Raw genomic sequence first — 23072 nt, forward strand, 5'->3', positions numbered from 1 at the left:
ACCGAACGTCTTAGGCACTTCCTCGTTTCAGTCGTAGTTAGTTTTTCCGCCTTAGAAATAGTTTAATATATTTAGCACTACATATTTTAAAACAAAATACTCTAGCTGCGTCTGTCTGTCTGAACGCGGTAACAACAAAAAACTAATGAACGGATTTACAAATGGTTTTTACCGATGGACAGAGTAATTCCTAAGGAAAGTTTTGGTCTGTATTTAATTAAGGGTTTGTGCAAATTTGCAGAACCGGATTTAGGGGAGGGCAACGGGGGAATTGCTCCAGGGCCTCAACAAAAGTGAGGTGGCACAATAGAGATTCGAAAAAAATCCTTAAAAATCAAATTTTAATATGAATACTAAACTACTAAAAAAAATAGATTGTTAAAATTAATTTGTAACAAATAGGGTCCTCCACTCCACTTTGCCTTGCAAATCGTTGATGATTGTTGAAGTTATCGGAAGAAACATAATATTGTAACGTTACTACAGATTAAAATACTCAATGACAATGTTCAAAAATATTTGGATAGGTATACCTTGAGACAATAAACTGAATTTAAATTTGATATTTGAGTAACAGCTTAATCCTTTTTTATTTCTTAAACGTTATAGCTTAAATGTTATCATTATAAACATTCCTGTAGTCTTGTAGTGGTAGTCATGTGCCTATTTATGAATAGAATATAATCTAATATAATCAATAGAATATAATATAATCGCCCATAGACAAAGGCGCTGTAAGAAATATTAACCATCTCTTACATCACCAATGCGCCACCAACCTTGGGACCTAAGACGTTATGTCCCTCGTGTAGTTACACTGGGTCACTCACCCTACAAACCGGAATACAACAATATTGAGTACTGCTGCTTGGCGATAGGATATCTTATGAGTGGGTGGTACTTACGCAGATAGTTTTGCACAAAGCCCTGCCACCAAAAAAAATCCTTCAAACCCGCTTTAATTTTATTTAATAGTTTGATTTGATGTTAATATATATATGTTTCGAGACAAAGACGTAAGTGTTTTTCATACAAATTTTTACAAGATTTATTTTATTATTACCTCTGTTTTGTCTAATGAAGATATTATATATATATATATATATATATATATATATATATATATATATATGTCACCGTAAGATTACAAACATCGTTAAATTACAATCTGACGAGACAGATTTTGTAATTGTTGCAATTTGCGTATATATATATAAAGTAAATTAACAACGAAAAAGTGTCCCACTCCTGACCTAAGATCGCCTTTAGATTTGGAGCGAATTTGACCGACACCGTGCTGTTCCAATACAGATTGGTTGGTAAGGGATAAAAATGTGGCAGATTTTCATGATTCACATGATAATTCACTGTTGATTTCCCGGGTGTGATACCGTAATCTTAATACTGAAGTTTCGCATAATAATATTAAACTTAAAATGCACTGATCAATTACTAAAAAAAAATATTCAATTAAATTCAATTACTAAATAGTTTTTTGGATTTTTTAACAAACCTTTGCCTGAAAATGTATAAAAAAATAAACCACCATCATAATTTTATAAGTTTTATTTAAAAATAAATTATCGTAGTACAACTTGCACCAATAACAACAAAATTTTGGTTTGAACAATATGAAACCGTAACGTTCGCTCAAAGCATGTACCTTAACGATAGAGAATACAAAATAATCTAAACGGTGCTGTTAACTACTTTTTAATTTAAGTGTACTCTCCACTGAAAGTTACTAACGATAATTTAATATAATTCGCTCCCTTAACGCAAGCTTAGATTTAATCTCTTACACTAGCCATAGCTCAGTGGACAGTAGACTTTGAGTTACATTAAGTTGTGGAAATCTCATTTCAATCACACAACTCATAGAAGAGATTCGTTCATTGACAATACAATTTAATACACACGAGAAAGAAAAATAAATCTAGAAAAAAAAATTGCTTAAATCAATTATATCGTAAATTTTGTTGTAACGCGAAAGATTCGCCTGTTTTAATTCTAAAACTAATAATACAGACGACCACGTGACCCTTTAAAGTACGCCAACAGTGTGGTCACCACAGATAACATATGGCTTAGCAGAGAGCAAGAAAAAACCATGGGCTTGATACGCGACGAAATGTTCTTCTAAAAACATATTATGACGCAACTACTAGTGTGACATTAATTTAATATTATTATGATTTTTCGGCAATATTTTTAATGCTGGCAACCTTTGAAGACCTTTTTTTTCATCTGACGCGTAAATTATGAGTCGGTCTGTTATGTCAATATGCCTCTAATGAGTAACTTATAAATAAACGTTTTTAAATTCTTTACAATATTGCTCAAGGTATTCTACAATAATTGTTGAAGCAGTTATTATCTAATAAATTTTACCTACATCATTGGCCTAAAAAAACTTCGTCAATATCGTTACAAATCGTTATAAAACGCATATTAAATAACCTTTCACACATGACACAAGATCATAAATACTTATACTTGTCCATACAATTTACTGTTTTTTTTTTCTAAAAATTTCCAACAAATTATCTTAAATCTTTGTAGTTTAAACTAACAACTTATAATACGAAATTATAGTAAAATTTGAGTATTACATTTTCGAAAGGGCGTCGGAGATTGTTTTTTTTTTTAATAATTATAATTCATTTGTTTCGTTAATTCAGGCTACAACTCGCTACGAATACAAATTACAATTATCCATGATGTTATTCAAATTAATGGAAATTAATTGTATATATAGTCGGATCCTTAAAACACGATAAATATAATTGTTTAAAATTGTATAATTGACTGTACCAGAAACCGACGTTTCTTTAATTATTGCCATTGTATAGAGACGCTATTTCGGAATCGTATCTACTTCTATATTCACTTCATGATTCTGTTCCTAATGAAAATTTGTTATAGACTTACAATTATTTTATATAATTATACAAATTTTAAATATATTCTCATCGTGAAAACAATTTTGGCGGGACTGTACTTTTTGACAAGCAATGTAAGCTTTTATAGAAAAGTGACTTAGAGATATTACAAGCTTAACGCTACTAAAAGACATATTCTCGACCAATCAAAATCATAGTCGTTTTTTTTTTGTAAACAATTACATAATATTCACTCGGATACTCTTAAAATAATTTCAAGATGTTTCTAATATCTAAAAGAAATGTCGAATTGTTTAAAAATTTTACTAACCAACAAGTAGGTAGCGTAAATTAAGAATCACTTAAACGACATACTTTCATTAAGTAACATACAACTATGCGAGTTTATCATCCTTCGGATGATTATGAAGTAGTTTTTAATCGACACGGACTTTACTTTTGTCATGAACAATATCATTAAGTATAACAAGCTATTGTTATTCAAGTTTATTGTACATGTCGTCGATTTGTGGTTTGAAGTAGTTCCTGATCTCCGGTCGCTTTGCCTTCATCGTTGGAGTCAGGAGACCGTTCTGCACTGAGAACGGGTCGGGATGTAGATATATATCCTTTACCTGGAAAAATAATAATAATTATTATTATTGTCTATCACAATTCCTACTCCAAGTTTCCGAAACGAAAACGCTCATTGCGTCATCACCCGCAACGACCGATCACCATTGAAATTAGTCAATTTAATTTTGATCTGCGTTTATGAAACTGAAAATTACTGTGAATAACCTCCATATACAATTATAGACATAAAAGTACCTGACCTATTAACCTGTAAGGCTGAACGATAGCCCAGTGGTTAGAACGTGTGCATCTTAACCGATGATTACGGTTTCAAACCCAGGCAAGCGCCACTGAATTTTCATGTGCTTAATTTGTGTTTATAATTCATCTCGTGCTCGGCGGTGAAGGAAAACATCGTGAGGAAACCTGAATGTGTCTAATTTCAACGAAATTATGTCACATGTGATTCAACCAACCCGCATTGGAGAAGCGTGGTGGTATATGCTCCGAACCATCTCCTCAAAGGGAGAGGAGGCCTCAGCCCAGCAATGGGAAATTTACAGGCTGTTACTGTGATCGAGAAACGTCCATATTTGTTGATCCGTGATATCCGTGATTTTGACATATTTCAAAATTAGGAACGAAGTCAGCTTGCTCCTGTTTTGAAATTAATTTATATGAACTTATGAATTTCATACCGAAGTAAAATTAATTGTACTACGGCAAAAAGACAAAAGATCACCAACGTTATTTTTTTGAAGTGATAACTTCTTCTAGGGTAAGACGCTTCGTTACGTAGCGCGTTACGGCGCCAGTTTGTTTGGCGTCCCTTTCTCTTACGCATACGGCAGCGGTAGGCGAGCTCCTCCTCTCTCACTCTAACCCACGGGACTAGCTGACATAGCTGTATATCGGACAGACGTTTTTTTAAGTTATACTTAATTTTACAAAACTAACAAACCGCTCACCTGTTCAAAGGTTTTGAGCCCCGCGTTCCGTCCCCACTGCAGCATGTCGTCGAGGATCATTTTCTTGACGCGCTCGTCGTCGCAGAGCTTCGAGAACGTGCCCTGGATTCCGTTTTCGAGCGCCCAGCACTTCACCACGTCGACGTCAGGCACGATGATCGCTACTACGCATGACTGGAAGATATATATATTTATCATTAGACAGTCGTTACGATTTCTTCTTTGAAAGAAAATGTTTAGTAAAAAATATTTAGAGTAAAAATTTATTGCACCAAGATTGACCTTCTGACAGAACAGCTCCATTTTGGGTTGCGGTGAATAGAGATACCTATACGTTGAAGGATATTTGATTCGGTACGAATACATTTTCAACTGTCTTGATGGCCTGTGGACACTAGCTATGTCAGGATGACATAAAACCGTCACGATGTTTTCCTTTAACGTTAATCACAACAAGGAACAATTATGAGGCAAAAATTACGCAAAAAAACTTGAAAAAATTCGGTGTTACTGCCTCGACTTAAATATGTGATCTTTGAATGATATATGCGCGTCCTTTCCGGAGAGTTGTTTTAGTATAAAAATCATATAATGTACATAGTAATATTTCTAAGTGATATATAGTTACTTGGTGGTAGAGTTTTGTGCAAGCCCGCGTGAGTAAGTACCACCCGATCATTATATACAATATTCTATCGCCAAACAGGAATACTTAGTATGGTTTTCTTTGGTTTGAAGGAAGAGTGAGCCAATGTAACTACATATGTTAGTGAAGGGATATGACATCTTGATTGCCAAAATTGGTAGCGCATGGTGAATATTTCTTAGATAGCCAATGTATAGGGGGTTTGGAGGACCACTTAACGTCAGGTGTCCTATTTGCTTATCCGCCTACTCCAATAATAAAAAAAAAAAAATTTTTACGTTAAAAAAAAAACATTCCTTACCTTTAAAGATTCACCGTGCACGAAAACTTGTTCAACGTATTGACTTCTAATATAAATGTTTTCTATTTTTTCAGGAACTATATATTCGCCTTGTGACAGCTTGAAAATGTGTTTTCTTCTGTCGATAATTTTTAACGTACCATTCTGAAAGTAAGAAACCATTTATGTTATTACACACAATATAAATTAGATATAAGATTCTGTCAATGCGATCTTTTTTTTTTTAATTAGCATTTATAGAATATATTAAGCGTACACATCTAAAAAATAATTAAAAAACAAAAACTGTAGTGACACCGTTTCAACTATATTAAATTCTACATTGTTTGGTTTTAAGGGGAATAGAATTCTTAGATTAGTACAATTCTCTTTCATATTTGGTTAATGTTTTTCCTTTTAGCATCTTATGATAAACAATGTGTGTATTGATATAAATATAAACATATCTATAATATAGCAAATATAGCAAGCGATTTGATATTAATACGGTGACTTCTGTGTTATGAGCAGTCATTATCTTTAAGATATTAGATCTGAATGTAGCTGTTCGAGCACATAATACACATCGAGCACATAATTCGACGACCTCCGTGGTCGAGAAGTGTGTACACCGGTTTTCATGGGTACGCCGCTCTGAGGTCCCGGGTTCGATTCCCGGCCGAGTCGATGTAGAAAAAGTTTATTAGTCTTCTATGTTGTCTTGGGTCTGGGTGTTTGTGGTACCGTCCTTACTTCTGATTTTCCATAACACAAGTGCTTTAGGTACTTACATTGGGATCAGAGTAATGTATGTGATGTTGTCCAATATTTATTTATAAATTTATTTATAATCGTAAATCACGTCGATTACTATTAAGTATTACATTGTAAGCGTTCAGAAATATTGCGGTGCGACATCGATACATGACTCGATACCAAACCTGCCAACTGCAGCAAGGAATACCGCGTACGAAGCTGTCTCTTTCAACATATTATATTCGATGTCTGTGCATAACGCATTAAATAACAGATATAATTCGATAAATTAACAACATTTGGGAATATAAATATAAATGACAAGAGATAAAATTGTTATTAAAAACCGTGCGAATTAAGACAACAACAAAAAAATAATTTAAATAAACAGTAAATAAATGGAATGATCGCCTAGAGGGGGGGGGGGGGCGTATAACGCTTTTTACTTACGTGACGATCTTTGCTAGTTCACTCTACTGTAAGCCCCGTAAAAGGACTTAGTTCTAAAAAGGATGCAAACGTAATGGAATTGTTTTGATAAGTAAAAGTGACTTTAATGGTGACGACCGATATATTTGCCGCAGGCCCTAAAGCTTGCACGTAACGGTGAATGTTGCTGACGTGATGTATGACATATAGGTCATAAAATACAGCGTGAGGTAATAAACGATGAATAAAATGATGTTGAACAGTGGTCGTTGATATTACACTTACAGGCAGCCACTTCCCAACATCTCCCGTGTGGTGCCAACCGTCCTGGTCGATGACCTGTCGCGTCTTGTCGGGCTCCTTGAAGTATCCTTTGAATACGTTGGCCCCCTGCACACACACCTCACCTTGTCCCTGGGCCGCGTAGTACTCCATCTCGGGAACATCCACTAGCTGTATAAAGCCAATTTATATCAGTATATCGTCACTATCATAATCATTGAATGTCATTAAGAAACCCTGGGTTCAATCCTCAGATCAATCCAGTATAAAGTTATTGGTTTCATAATGTTTTCAGTAGCAGATTAGAGTTGGTCCTGTGTCTGAACTCTATCCGGTAATGGCTCTATCCGGGATTTGCCGTCCCATCGAATTATGAGAGCAAGGGAATAGAGACTCCTCTAGTGTTTACGCACTTGTGCGTTATAATAATGTCCTGTGCAGATGGATAGACCATCTTAAGAATGGTCACCATAATTACGCTGCACCCTTAATTGGTGAGGAAAGGATATCATCAACATAGCATCGATTTAGTTTTATAGATATACCGCATACGAAATAGAAAAATAATACGTTGCAAATACCTTCACTTTACAACAAGCGACGGGAGGTCCGACGTGTTCCGGCACGTGGTCACCCTGAACAGTCAAAGTCACCGGCGCAGTGCACTCAGTCTGACCGTAGCCTTCCACGATCTGTGGATAATTCAGACATTTGCAAAATATTTAAACTGCATCCACCATAGAAATGTCACACGCATACAAAAAATCAAAAATATCTTTCTAATTATATATAAATTAGCTCTTTTTTTAATATTGTTAATTTCAAGTCCATCGTATGATCAATTTATGGGTAAACATCCATATTTATGTAATCGCGATTGAAGTATAACATTTCTCATATCGACTAACAATAATATTTATGAAGCTCACGTTCCAAATCGTATCAGTCCAAAATAAACACAAATCATCATCAATCTGCGTAATGCGGGATATTTTAAAGAATAACAAACAAGAGGGAATGCGAGAATCTTTAGTGATTTATATGTTACTGCAAAAGCTCGAACTAAGGTAAATCTTAAGATTTTCCAGTAAAACCTAAGATTTACCGACATGAGTTGGTAAATGTAAGTATTTATTATAAAGGGACGACTTTTTCGGACTTTTATCATTCCAACCTAACTTAACCTAACATGTAAATCCTAAGATTCACCAAGTGAATGATGGTAAAAGTTCGAATCCCAAAGTTTTATGGACATTTACCATTCATAATCAGTAAATCTTAGGTTTTACTGGAAATTCTTAAGATTTATCGTAGTTCGAGCTTTTACAGTAACAAATACACAGGAAATAGGTCACAGTCACATATTCCATTACCGTTGAAAACATTAAATAACAAACCAATGTCTCGCTTTAAGAATTAAGTCATAATTTAATATTAGGAGCTTTTTCAACGTTCAGTTCAGGTAATATGCGTGTTTGTAGTTATGTAAGACTAAATCCTCCTGATAAAAATTAAACTTCGGTAGCTTCGATGTCAATATTATAGTACTTCACAAGAGCGTTCTTAAATCAGTACTACTTTACGGTAAGCCCAAAGTAGTACAGAAAAAAATAGCATTTATAAATGTGAAGGTTTTCTTTATTTGATTGAACTCATTAATTTCTAAATCTACCTTACAAATTATTAAAATGATAGACGGGAACGGAAAAGTAATGGTTAACGCCAGCCAGTTATAATTAAAACTTAACATCAATCTAACTTTATGCACTTTGTAAAAAATATTTAATGCATGTTAAGAAACGGTATCATATGAAACTTTTAGTCTGAAAGATTATTTCTGAAATGCAGATCAATAAACCACAAAAATTCATTTCGTGACATTTTCTACTTATAAACCCATTCACCTTTATATAACGATTTAAGTTGCCAAGTTGTTACTAAAATAAATACTTAGTCTTGTCGGAATTCTGACGTAATACCACTTAAATCAACATAAATATGGTCTGTATAATATTGATATTATTAACTTTATCAACACAATACTCTATAAAAATAATTGGTCCTAACATGGAACCTTGTGGAACACCTCTATTAAATTTGATCAATTTTATAATTATGTTAGTATTCCCGTTTGTTACACGTGGTTTGAAAATAAACACTGAAACCATCGATTTGTATTTCATATGAATAATTCTGAAGCTACGACGGCCACTAAAAACTAAAGTATAAACAGACACTCTGGCCATAAACAAAGAGCCGAGCAACTGACCAGACAGCCGAGCGCGCAGCGGGCGAAGGTGAGCACGTTCCCGGCGAGCGGCGCGGAGCCCACCACGACGATGCGCAGGCGGCCGCCCATGCCCTCGCGCACCTTGCGGAACACCAGCTTGTCCCAGATGGAGTCGCCGCGGATTATGCCCCTGTACCCGAGAAGGATATGTGATCTGATCTGAGGCTGATCGAACAGTTAACTACACTTACAATTATAAAAAAAATCGACATTACATGTTGAGAAAGACACAAAACAGCCTTCGTTACTTGTACATTTGCTTGAAACCATTGTTTTAACTAATATTAACGTTTAAATTTTCATAGATAGACAGTTGTACATATGTAATTATCGAAAGCCTATCGAAAAAAATGTTTATGTCATAATGCGCTTAGAATACGCATATAAACGATCAAGAGTCAATCATTTTCTCTCCTTTTTTTTATATATTTTAATTAAATACTTTCGTATTTAAACGAACAAATCAAATAGACTAATATCGTGGAGCTAATACTTGTTGACTTTCGGGCAGGACAAATATAATTGTATTTAACTGACCTAACTTTGTATCGCCAACGTCGAAAAAGAATAACTACTGAGTTTCTTGACGTTTCTTCTCGGTATCTACATAAACTACATTCCAAGCCGGTGGTAGCTTTGCGTTTAATACAATTATTTAAAATAGCAATTCATAAGTGTTCGTAGAAATAACTGATGTATGTAATAATTAAAATATATTTTCATTTTTGATTAGTTACCTTTTGAGTTCAGATTCCTTCGCAGATAATGCCATATTAAAGAGTAACTTCTTTATCTTTGAGTTTGATATTTCACTCTGCGCTTTGTCATATAATCGGTTGAGGAGTCTCGGTACGGCTGGCATCATGGTCGGTTTTAGGGCAGTTAGGTCCTCGCCTAGTCTTCTAATATCGCCATTGTAAAACCCGACGGCTCCTCCTACCATATAGAGAGCATTCTGGAAACGTCAATGTTAATTGTTACTTTCATTAAAGGGTATAATAGGTCACCTGATGGTAAATGGTCACTACCGCCCATAGACAATGGCGCTGTAAGAAATATTAACCATTCCTTACATCGCCAATGCGACACCAACCTCGGGAACTAAGATGTTATGTCCCTCGTGCCTGTAATTACACTGGCTTACTCAACCATCAAACCGGAACACAACAATACTGAGTACTGCTATTTGGCGGTAGAATATCTGATGAGTGGGTAGTACTTACCCAGACGGGCTTGCACAAAGTCCTACCACCGAGTAAATATTTTTCGAAATATTACCAGAGAATGATTGAAATTTTTAATACCAATTATTATAGTAAATATTTATAGAATCTCATTGCTTCTTAAAACTCTTCTTAATGATTCATTTATTTAATGAAATGTAAACAGTTATCTCCGTAAAAAAGACGGTAGGCGTTACACGAATAGAGCATTAATTAACAATTATTTAGTATTTTGGAATTTAGCTACATCCGGAATAATTTGCGTTTGCATGTGGGTAGGTGAAATATGTAAAGGAATCCAAACTTTAATTTAAGTCTAAATGTTTTAAATATCGTATTTGCGATTACATTTACATATCATCGCTATTAAATAAAATTTATCTTTAAAATATTTTAAACTTTTACTTTCCAATACTTTAAAATATTTTATCAGGAAATATTAATCTTAAAGACGCGCGTGAATACCGTTGGTGAGGTATTCTCTCAATAAAAAACTTAAAACGATTTAATTTGAAAATAATTAAAACAATTTGTTTTTGTAAGTTCTTACGGACTTCCTCCAAAACGTCGTGTGATATCGTTTATGAAGGGCACTCGAGCCAGTGTAATTAAACACAAAATGGACATAATTACTTGGAATTGGCAAAGAATTGCAAATGCAATGAATGGGAACGCAAATAAAAGGTTCTTTCGGTGCCAACGTTTATATGCAGAGGTAATCACTTATCAATAAATAACGTGTCAGGTCAAATCAATTATGATCTGTCAATAAAATAAATGTCAAACAGTAACAGCTCATAATTCATCATTTACTTTACTGTCGAGGACCAGATGAATAATAATTATAACTTAAGCACGTAAAATATTAATAATAAGCACGTTTTAACTGGCGATCTTCGGCTAGTATCGTCGATTTCACCATGTGAACTTAGCTGAGAACACGTATTCAATTGTACGTACCTCGCAACACCGCTCAAGCATATGCGCAAGAGGCAGGAAAGAGATCATAACGTCGTGCTTCGTAGGACGATGTTCCCCGAGCTGCATGATCACGCTGCACATGGATGCGACCACATTCTCGTGAGTCAGCATCACACCCTTCGGCATACCGGTCGTGCCCGACGTGTAGCATATCGTGCAGAGATTTTCTGGTTTTGGTGGCTAAAAACGTAACAAAATAGATGTTACAAATAAACTGTTAACGTATTGAATTATTATAATAGCAAATTTCTCAGAAGTAACTGTAAAACTATTAGATATGATTGAATTAGATCAATTCATTAACATAACTAGATATATTAAAAGGATCCGTTAGTTAATAAAATTGAATATTTCTTAAAAATATACATATATTTAAAATACTACTTTGAATATTAAAATGATACACAAAACGCACGACGTTTGCAGAGATTCTATATTATTAAAAAAAAAAAATACAAGCTTAGAAAAATATGCTTAATTATTATAATATTGCCACAGACTTACAACACAAGGATGATCTTTATGAGCTCCTTGAATCTCGACATCGCTGAACTTAACAATTTCCACACCTCGACTTTTTGCCCTTTGGTGTGTCGACGGCGAGACTTCCTTTATCGTGATGAGCTTACGTAAGCACCGCGGTGATTGGTCGAGTAAGAGATTCGCTTTCTTATCGTCTTCACATACAACTACTGTCATTTCCGCTGAAATTTTTATAATTCAAATTATGACACGTTTTCATAGTAAAATGATCCTAGGCGACGATGTCAGTTTGTCATCATACTTACTTTGATTAATAATGAAGGCACATGCGTTAGCTCCTAAAGTATCGTATAAAGGTACTATTACCATTGAATAACAGTAGGCAGCTTGTTCAGCCATAATCCATTCTGGGCAGTTTTGGGCGTATATACCTAGAACAAATAAAGTAATGTTATTTTTAATGTTTTTAAGCTATAACGTATATCTTGTACTGGCTCAAACGAGTCAGTTGTCTTGTTATAAGTTTTGTGAAGTCACTCACCTACGAAGGTTCCCTGGCCTGGGGTGAGACCTTGGCATATAAGGCCTGAGCCGAAGTTTTTAGCTCGCAGCAGGGTTTCATTGTACGTTTGCCACACGTAAGGCTTATTTGGTCCCTCACGCCAACCAAGACAGTTGCCATTATCTACGGAAAAAAATAATATTTAAGTAAAATTGTACTTAATTTGTACGATCATGCAGTGACCATGAAGTTACATTTAGTAAAAAAAAAAAGAATATAACATTAATACATTCGACGTTGATCGCGGAATATTCCACGTACTAATAAAAACTTCATTGCTCCGACATTTTTCATTTTTTCACTAAGGTATTTTTCAACCGCACAGTGACAGGCTTGAACAAATAAAACGCAACCTCAACCGTCCCGACAACTCCGCTAGCACAAATTACTGTTAACTGTACCTTGTGTGTGACGCAAACCAGTTTGTAAATAATGTTAACATTATTCTGTAATGCGTAGATTATCGCATTTATCGCTAACGACCGGAAACGAAAAGGGAAATGAGGTGGGACCTGGAATGATGCCTTGAAGCACTCCCAACACAATTCTGTGAAGTTTTAATTTGTGGAAAAAATTCTGTCTGATACATACATACATACATATATAATCAAATACATCTTCAAAAACAACTATTCATGTTTAACTATTTTTATAACTTTAAATTTCAAAGTTCGATTTAAATGTTTCTTTAAAAAAATATCATAAAACTGATTTTGCCCTGGCGGTTTCACGCACGTTAAATTTAGATTATATTTATGCCCGTTGCAAACTGCTTGCCATACGGGTTGACGTTTATAGTTATTGCTCGGGTATAGCTTTTCTCAATTAAATATCTAAGTTAGAGATAACAAAGTTGTTCCTGAGATTAGTGCGGTCAACCATAAATATAATCCGGATTAATATTATAAATATAGATGATTAATAAAATGCATTCACTTACTTGATTCTTTAACGCCTCGACGGAAAGTTTCGTAAAGTGTGCGTGTGTCTTCGTGTAGATACCGCAGAAACCGACCATTCTTCGCTTCTTTGTAGAACTTCGATACACGGACCATTTCGGGACCCTAGAAATAAAAGTAGATTGGTATTAACTTTTCGTCGTCAATAATAAAGAGTTTTACGAAAATTTCACTTTGAAACTTAATTATTTTCCTATAGATTCATTATTTCTTATTGTTCGACTAAACATACCGAAGGTTTAGTCAAACAATACGGTTCATTGCTCTGAATCCCTGCAACTAACAACTAACTGTACAACGATCGCTTGTAATCTTTTTAACGTTTTGTTGTGAAGATTATGCGGGTGTAACAATATATTTAAATAAATAAGAATCCAATTATTGTTGTATTTCGCGATGCTTTTATCGACGACGACAACATTTCACAATTCCATGCAAATAACGTTCCGTTAACTTAATGACGCATTTGGTCTAGTAATTTTGTTTTTCGACTGAAAGTGCGGTCCACTTACATGTTACGGTTTAGTGATTGTTGTGGAGACATGGAACCGAGAACGGGTCAAAGTCATTTCGTGACGAATAATATAAACTTAAATATATTCAATAAAGGACTTAGTACAAGCCTGATTCCATCAAATTTTCTACCGCGAAACAGCAATTGAATATTGCTGTGTTCCGTTTTGAAGAAAGAATGAGCCAGTATAACTACAGGCACAACGGACATAACATCTTAATTTCGAAGTTTGGTATCGCATTAGTAATATAAGGAATGATAAATATAATATTTCTTACAGAGCCAATGACTGCGGGCAGCGGTTACCACTTACATTGAGGATGCACGTTTGCCAGTCAAAAAAAAAATTCTTAAGGCTTAATTACTTCGAACACGAGGCTCTTAATTAGCATGTGGTAAGTAGTAAATAATCATACGTCACGACTAAACCAGCAATGATCGGAAGAAGTTCCGCGAAACGTTTACCTCAACCTTCAGTGAAGCAGTGTTGTTTATTAACCGAGCTGAACGGAATTGCAGTTACGTACAAGATTATATAGACGACAAGAATAGAAAAAATAAAACACTTTTAGCAGTGACTGTACAAACAACCAACGATGTTTATTTACTTATTTACTTGACAAATAATACAGTTAACGACATAAATGCAAATATATGATTGAATAAAGATCTAGCCAAATAGATAAGCTATATCTACAAGTCAACAATACAAACCAAAACCAAAAATGCATTTTTGGTTGTTTTACGGCTTTTTTTTAAATTATTCCGGATGATACATCATCCGAAATAATTTAAAAAAAGAATTTCAAGGCAATTGAACTGATCTCCTTCGAAATCCATTTATCGAGTTATTATTTACAGCGGAAAACGCTGAAGAAAACGAAGCAAGGTTAGGTAGTTTTAGTAAATTAGAAGTGTAGCGACAGTTGTGTGGTTGGGTGACCGTGTATTTATAACATACATTGGTGACATAATACACACGTTGTCTAATATATTTTTGGATGTGCTACTATTGAAATAATTTGAGATATTTACAGTTGACTTCTGAATTATTAGCGTTATTTTCAACCTTGATATTTGTCTCAATATAAAACTATGTTTTATATCAATTAACAATTACAATTAGTGAATTCAAGAGAGCCAGGATAAATCTTTATAGCTATCGTCTAGTTTATAGTGAATGTAAAATACGTGGAAACGACATATTTATTCGATCTATCGCACGAGTAACAATTGAAGTTAAGTATTGAATAATTAACACTAAAATGTAGTTCGAAATCGCTTTGATAACTGTCAAGCCTCTTTGTCTAGCCCCTTTGACTCTTGAGCTAAACCTATTTTACAGAAGTCACTTTATATTTAGCTTTAATTACTTTACAATTATATTTTACGGTTATACTTTTAGTATTGTATAAAATTCGAAATTTCCTTTCAGTATTTGTGAAACAATTGGAAAAACTAAACATCATGTCAAAACTGTCAAGTCGCTCAAGGATACAAAAAGTTCGGAAAAAAATTTTTCGTGTTCGTTTAAAAGGCGACCAAAATAGTAGAATGTCACTTGTAAGCGAATATCAATATTTAGTAGTTAATTCCATGCTGTATCAATACAGAAGTTTCAATAACAGATACTTATTACTTATAATCTATCTTTAGAAAATCGAATCAAAATATATTAATGTATTGTTCATCAATCCTAAATCTCCTAGATAGTCGTTTAGATTGGCTACTTTGGTCGATAAAATCGGTCAGGAGGACATTACTTATTGTTATACGGTTAAATCATATTAGTTCTTAATGCAATTTAATAAATAAGTCATTTTTTTCATTTGTTAAGTGTTATTTTATATCTGCGGCATAGTCTTAAGGTTACGTCTGGGACTGGCAGCTGTCATGGCGCCTGAAATTATTGTTATTTTTGAATATTTGACATTGTGGATAGGATTAGCTGTCGACATATTTCCGCGTAACGTCCGCCAACATTTTCCGATAAACGTGTTATTTAAATAAACCAACATAAAGTAAACATGTTTCGTGTGGACAGAGGGCTATCGGAATGATCTTTAAGTCATCATAATGTTATTTATAAATTTCTGAGAATAAATAAGCCAATAGTTTAAGGATTAGTGACTTAGTACTAATTATATGAATAATTGTATGTATGTGTAATTCTAATATCTTAAAGAGGTAAATTTCATATTAACTTTTAGTTCACGATAAACTTGATACAGATTAGTAGCTTTACATCATAAACTATTCCGAATATGATACATTTTATGTAATAAAATTATGTTACCGTAATCAGAAAGATTATTACCATTATAATTATTATTAATCCGATGACATTCGCAGGAATGTAAAGATTTGACACGATTGAAAATATTTTATATCAATAATAAATTTCAATTTGACAACTTCATTCAATACTTGGCAAACATAATATGGGGCAAGTTCAAGAATATAATGATTAATTGTCTTAAATCACTAATAAATTATGTTTAATAAGTACATTAAGATGACAATCATTTTAAAGCAATTAATTTTCAAGAAAATTTATCATTTAAGTGTTTTTACAACGTTTCTGAAAACTGATATTTCTTATTAATTTTTAAAAACAAAATATTTTCTTTATCTTGGGTATATTTTTAACGAGATTATGGATACGATTAGTTGAATAAAAGCTTCAAATATTAAAGGATTATGAGATATTAATAAGACGTAGCGGGCTCAAAAGCAAGAATATAATTTAAATATGAATAAAGAGTCTGTACACTCTTGATCCTCGGAAATCACATAAAACCATTGGTTGTGTGCCTGAACTGCTTCCTGTATTTTAAAGAATAGAAATGCACTTGTATTTGCGGCTTGCACCCACACTTGTGCACTATAACAAATCACGCGAAGTGTGCCAGTCTTTTGAGAAATCGTTCGGGACGAGATCAAAGTATATTGGTTAACAGTTATATTAATATCAGTATGATTGGTATAAATAGTATTCCGATAACCTAATTCATAGTATTTCAAGAAGCAACCACTATATAGTTTAATTTAACTAATCTGTCACTTATTATCACATTAATAATACAATTAATGCGCCATTTGGCTTATAACCGAATATGCCACAATATGAGTTTTGTTTACACGAATGTCATGCATCTTTTGTACCTACTTATTTTAAATTTATTTCTTATTTTAAAAAAGATATTCTTTATTGTATTTTTATTGAGCAATTTAATGTTAGACTTCTGCCAAATTTTTCTATTCTGGTAAATTATATAATCCACGACACACGTTTTTAAGTAGCTGAAAGTAATTCTGTATTAAGACAATATTTCTTTACACAATTTTTCTCTTTAACGCATTGTATAATAATAGTATATGTATTAATAATCTTTAAAATAATTGAGCCCAAAAATTACTAATTTTTACTGTAAATTATTTAATATCCAAACGGATGTATCACATCTTCTTCAATCTTAAGCGAAAGTCACGGGTTTAATTCCGGCAAGCATGACTTAGTTTTCATGCTGTGTTTATCTCATGTATAGCGGTGAAGGAAAATATGGCGTGGAAACTTGCATGCATGCATGTCGTGGGATTCTGTAACATGCATGTTGAATGATTAACATTCCACACACAAGGCGTGATGTGCTTACAGACGAGAGTTTATTTTATGAACAGGTGTTTGATATTTATTTAGGATAATTATAAATTAATTAGGAATCAAAACTATACCTACTAAAAACAAAATGTTTTATTTATTATATATATGTATTAGTTTAGAGTTTGTAGTAGTATTTTATTAGAGCCATTCACTCTCTACGTTCACTAATCGAATACTACTAGGCCAAAATATTTTCGTACAAATTTTATTTTTGTTGTAGTTTTTTTTATTTTAACTGTCACTAATAGTGAAAGAACACCATCTACCTTCCACATTTACTTGTTTCTAGAGTTACCATCAGATAAATATAAACACAAATACTTTCCATCAATTATAGGTAACGCTAAGACGCAAATTTATTTCTTAGTATTTAAGGGGTAATCTCCGGTAAACTAATGATTCAACTCTAAATAGTATATTAATATTTTCACTGGTAGAAAGTTACTATTCCTAAGTACTAAAGGGTTTATACGTGCCGTATAAATCGCACCCGTGCGAAGCCGGAGTGGTTGTCTAAATGATAATACTAGTACTTTAATCCTAATAATTCCTCCTAGATTATCATGATTATTGTAATATATAGTTACACTTAAAAATTTTATAATATATAGTTTATAGTAATAGAAAAAACTATAATATAATTTATAAAAACATAATTGTACTAGGCAGCCAATTTAAAAATAATAAGTCACTAAATATAAAGTGAATCAGCGTCGATATGTTTTTGAAGTACTCGTGTGCGTATAATTTGTTGTACGGGCTTAGCGTCTCCTGACTTCGTCCCGTGACTCGTCTGGATTGTTTGCCAAAAATATAAAAAAAAAAACACCGTTGACATTTGAAATCATTATGCTTTCCCTAAGGTCAGGCATTTCACTTATTTTGAACCAGTTGCTATTTGAACAAGTTTTTGATTTCAAGGAATAATTGAAGGAAACATTTGTTTTAAGATCCCGAGGCACTAGAAATTCGACAGTATATAAGTATTTTTTAGATTCGTCTAAATTATTGCTTACAATAAGACAATCTTGATCGTGATAAATCGATTCAATTCTAATTGGTGTTTTTTACAAACGAATTGAACAATCGTTAAGATAAATATTCGTCAACTATGACGTCGCAACACAATCAAATTATTAATGATTTAAGTAGGCTCTTACAAACACTTTTGTTTCTTGCACAATAAGATTATATTAAATTTAAAGCATCTGGCGTTTGGTGCATAGATTTTACCGAGAAGAAAACCAAAAATAAAATAACTCTTCCACGGAATAAATAACTTTGGTATATTAATAAAATGTTACGCTTCCGGCTTTTTATCGTCTTGTATTTTGTTTACAGTCCCACTGTCGTAATAAGATCTTCCCTCCTTTTTGAGGAAAAGACTTTGGAGTTTATTCACCACGCTCCTCCAAAGCGCGTTGATGTATACAGATATGGTCAATTTTCATCCTATACATTAAGGTTTACACGATATTTTTCTTAACCACCGAGCGCGAGATGAACTATACATAAATTCGGTGGATGCCTTCCGGGGTTTGAATCGGCAATCATCGATTAAGATTCACGAGTTCTAACTACTGGGTCATCTCGGCTTTATATTCAATAATATATTGAATATATTAATATATTTTATACATAAAGTTTTCAAGTTATTAATTGGCAAAGAAATCAGCAATTATACAGCGATGACAGCACGTGGCAAATGTTCTTAGAGCTACCGTCAAACTATACATATGTAGATATATGGAACATCTTAATAAACTAGGCAATACAGTCATACACTAGCAAATCAGTTGAACTATTTTATCCGGCCGTGTTGAATGGGATTTCTTGCGAAAGCGAGCCATACTTACACGAACGAGATAGAAAGAAAGTTGCCTTGGAATTTCCATACTCACTGGACATTTCGGGCAATTCATGGCTACGACAATCAATTCATGTAAATATATAGCAATTAGAAGAAATAATTTCGATAATGTTGCTCGAAAAATTGCTCGTGTAAGCATATCATTACGTTCAATCTCTCACTTGTTTATTGAAATGTAGAAAAACTTTAAAACACTGTAACGTTAGTATGATTGGTAGAATATTCACATTTATTAAAGTATGTGTAATATAATTGTCAAATATACAGAAATAAATAGCAAGGCTTACGGTAAGGTACTAATCTAAGGTTATATTGGGTTGGTTTGCCAGCGTGCGCATATAAAACCTTAAGTACATCACCGCAAATAATTAGGGTAGGTATTCGAGGTGTCGCTTATAATTCTAAGCATGTGTGTCAGAAGCCTTACATATATGTACAAACAAAACTTCCGACTTCATATTTGAACTTAAATTCCAAATATCATTGTACCCGATGAGTTTGACTTCAAATATAGCGTCAGTTAAGAGTATTCCAGGCTTCGATTTAAACTTTAACGTATTCAACATATATTTTATTAGTACAGGAAGGCTTCATTAGGTACGAATTATAGCTATAAAATTTACGGTTATAACGAAGCACAAGGCAAAATAAAAATTCCCGGGCGAGGCGACGAGTAGGTACATGTGCGGTAGAATATCATATTTTTTTGCTACTGGATTTCGGTATACATTTTGTGAAGCTGTAAATCAATTTGGCCCGAGTTAAACTGAACATAAAAATCTAGATTATAAACAAAAATAATTGAAAGCGTTCAAATATCGTGAGGTGAGTGTTTTGAGTCATAATTGTTATAGTTGAATAGAAATAAATCCTTTTCATCACCATTAAAGTATCGTCGTAAACATTTTACTGCTGGGCACAAACATACTTCTATTAAAAAGTGGGTTGGGTGGAGGTGCATGTTGGAGAATTTCATCAGATATACTTATACAGGTTTACTTACGATGTTTTCATTCAATTTTGAAGATGAGATGAATTAAAAACAGAAATTAGGATAGGATAGGTTTTGAAGCTGAAATTTTCTATTAGAATTAAAATGTTTATGATTTTATCATTTTTATATTCTTAAGATTCGCATTTCAATAGTAGACAAAATTAACCTGTGTTCCAATGAGAAAATCATGTAATATATATACTTTTTAAAACGTTTATAATCACATCAGAATTATTTAAAGTATTTCGATATCGGTAAAAATAGAAAGGTCTAGAAAGCGACTGTATTTTTATTAATATATTGTTTTAACTCCGAGGCCTACGATCTCAAACTAAATTATCCCGAGCTCTGCCAACAATCGCAATTCAATTAAAAATGTCTCCAACACAGATTACAACATTTCTTTTTATTTTACCACCTACGTATTTAGTTAAAATTTCATAGTCTTAAAAAATATTTAAGCATGCTAAATCGTTAACGGGAATAAGTTGAAACCATTCCCATAATCATAAAGCATTAAATAAAATTCATCAACGGGTGATTTCGATATTGCATAATTAAAAAAAAAACAATTATGCCCAAATATTAATTATATTTCGCGGTAACATCCTTACTTTGACGGAGTCTGATTGATCACTCAGAGAGATGGGAGGTCGGAGCGGGGCAACCCCGATGCAGCAATCGCAGCACGCCATCGCTATAAATCTTCAATCACTTCGCACAATTTATTATATTTATTTTAATCACTCATTTGACATTCATTGCGCAATCGGCGCCATTCAACGATATCACACACGATGTATATTTAAAGCGCAACAAAATCGTTCACTTAAGTCACCGACACTTAAAATCTTGACAATTATAAGATACGCACAATAAGATTTCGATTTTAGAACTTGAGGTTCCTATCGGCCTCGTCACTTTCGCTAAAGAGTTCTGAATACTGACATGAGAGCAACAGGCAGGGCAGCTCTTGGCACAATGAGTTAAAAATACCGCTCGAAGATGCGCTCTGCCAATTCAAACGTTTCGGTTTAGGACATCTTGAACTTTGATACACAGATATAAGGAACTCCTTCGGGAGTCCGCATGTGATATATCAGGTGGGAAATGGTGAATCTTGCGGGTAAAATTATTTCTTACCTCTAGATAATAAAAGTATTCCGATCATTGACCTTTCGGTTGACATTTAGTTTACATTAATATTCCTTAAGATTTGCATTCAAGGTTGAAAAAGATATTTTACTTATTTATAGCGTATTTACAGCATTTCAATAAAAATAAAAATTTAACGTTATACATACATTCGATCGAAAATGTGAACGTTTTTTATTGATAAGCATTAACAATTAGAATTCGATGTTATTTATGCCTATGATTATAAATTACGAATAAACGTTTTCTCTTATCGATCATTAAACCCTAATAGTCTATCACACAAAGCGTCGACTATCGGTTATTAACTCTTAATATCGCTGGGGCAGACTTAAATACCTATCGAAATTATTCAATACTTAGTCACTTATCTAAATATCCGTCCATATTTCGTGTACATGACAACATTTCGCCAATAATTACTACTCAGTTTGATTTCCTTATTTCGTGGCGCTAAAGCATTTAAGACTGCCTTTTTGAAGCATTTAAGATAAGTATAATACAAAGTTGCATATCAGTGAAGTTAATTACGATCATTGTTTCGCACGATCTCCGTTCCACTTACTTTATAAATATCGAATTTTTAATGTCACTTAATGTACTTTATTAATACCGTAATATAATTATTTTTGAAGAATTTTAATAATCAAAATAAATTTTATTAAACGATACTTTTACAAGCGAATTTAAATCGTCAAAGGTTCTGCCGAGAACAATTAACAACAGACTCGGTTAATCGCAGTTAGTAGCCGCCTGTTATTCTATATTAATAATGATTATATTTAAAAACACTTACCGGTTCGAGCAAACTCTGTTCATGTAACGTGACCAAAGGCTTTTCGGGCTTCGGACGCGTACTGAGATAGAATGCTGAAGCGGCTGCAACTCCTGTGAGCGCTAAAGCACCGGCCGAACCACCAACCATCCATAGGTACTGGTCTATTTCGCTTACTGTAACAAAAAAAAATAGTATATAACTATGTTAAATATAAGCTAACGATAGGTAAATAATACAGATTAAATAGTATGACATAGATTTTAACGAAAAAAAAACTCCGTGCCCGAATTTTAGGTTTCTCGAGTAAAAAGACCTCTAAAAACCTCTAAGTCCTCTAAAAACAATAATGAAAGTATTTTAAAATCATTAGATCTCCGGGTGGGAATCCTGCTGTAACTTACGCACAGATACAGTTATGGGAAGGAGGTAATCTTTTAGTACAGGTGTACAGTTTTATTTGTTCAAGGATTTTTGATAGACTTTTCCGCCAGGGTTCGGCTAGTGATGCAAAAAGTTGCAATTGCCATAAACGTTCCTTCTCTTATTGTGTCCTCTTCTCCAGTCATAATGACACTGACTCCATGGGAACAGGAACAAGCCCCATTGCATGCTTACACATGTTAATGAAACAATTAAATGTCTTTGGGTTTTGGGCAAAGTCAGAAAATGCTAATAAGCAATCAAGCCGCGTAAATATTCTTCTGTAAATCATACAGAAGATGTTTGTTTTTGTATTTGATTCAAGTTAAAATATTGACAAAAAACACGTTGAAAATAGCC

The 23072-nt window shown here is 33.4% G+C and overlaps 1 protein-coding gene across 5 annotated transcripts in view; it reads right to left on the reverse strand.

Moving 5' to 3' along the window:
* Positions 1–3233: 3233 nt before the first annotated feature.
* Positions 3234–23072, reverse strand: part of LOC113400563 (long-chain-fatty-acid--CoA ligase 1) — a 62446-nt gene continuing 42607 nt past the window's right edge. For 4 of the 5 annotated variants that reach the window (XM_026640196.2, XM_026640192.2, XM_026640193.2 and 1 more), the window contains exons 3-15: positions 22311–22465; positions 13299–13422; positions 12338–12481; positions 12102–12227; positions 11818–12017; positions 11293–11493; positions 9847–10064; positions 9089–9239; positions 7401–7511; positions 6823–6990; positions 5374–5517; positions 4427–4600; positions 3234–3517 (exon numbers count right to left, since the gene is read on the reverse strand). In XM_026640196.2, the coding sequence (XP_026495981.1) occupies positions 3380–3517; positions 4427–4600; positions 5374–5517; positions 6823–6990; positions 7401–7511; positions 9089–9239; positions 9847–10064; positions 11293–11493; positions 11818–12017; positions 12102–12227; positions 12338–12481; positions 13299–13422; positions 22311–22465 (2054 nt within the window). In that variant the 3' untranslated portion in view covers positions 3234–3379. Of the gene's footprint in view, positions 3518–4426; positions 4601–5373; positions 5518–6822; positions 6991–7400; positions 7512–9088; positions 9240–9846; positions 10065–11292; positions 11494–11817; positions 12018–12101; positions 12228–12337; positions 12482–13298; positions 13423–20973; positions 21317–22310; positions 22466–23072 lie in introns of those variants that run through there. The other variant, XM_026640197.2, reaches the window with a different exon arrangement.

This window comes from Vanessa tameamea, chromosome 17 (assembly GCF_037043105.1).
Source record: "Vanessa tameamea isolate UH-Manoa-2023 chromosome 17, ilVanTame1 primary haplotype, whole genome shotgun sequence".
In the NCBI taxonomy this organism is placed as follows: Eukaryota; Metazoa; Arthropoda; class Insecta; order Lepidoptera; family Nymphalidae; genus Vanessa; species Vanessa tameamea.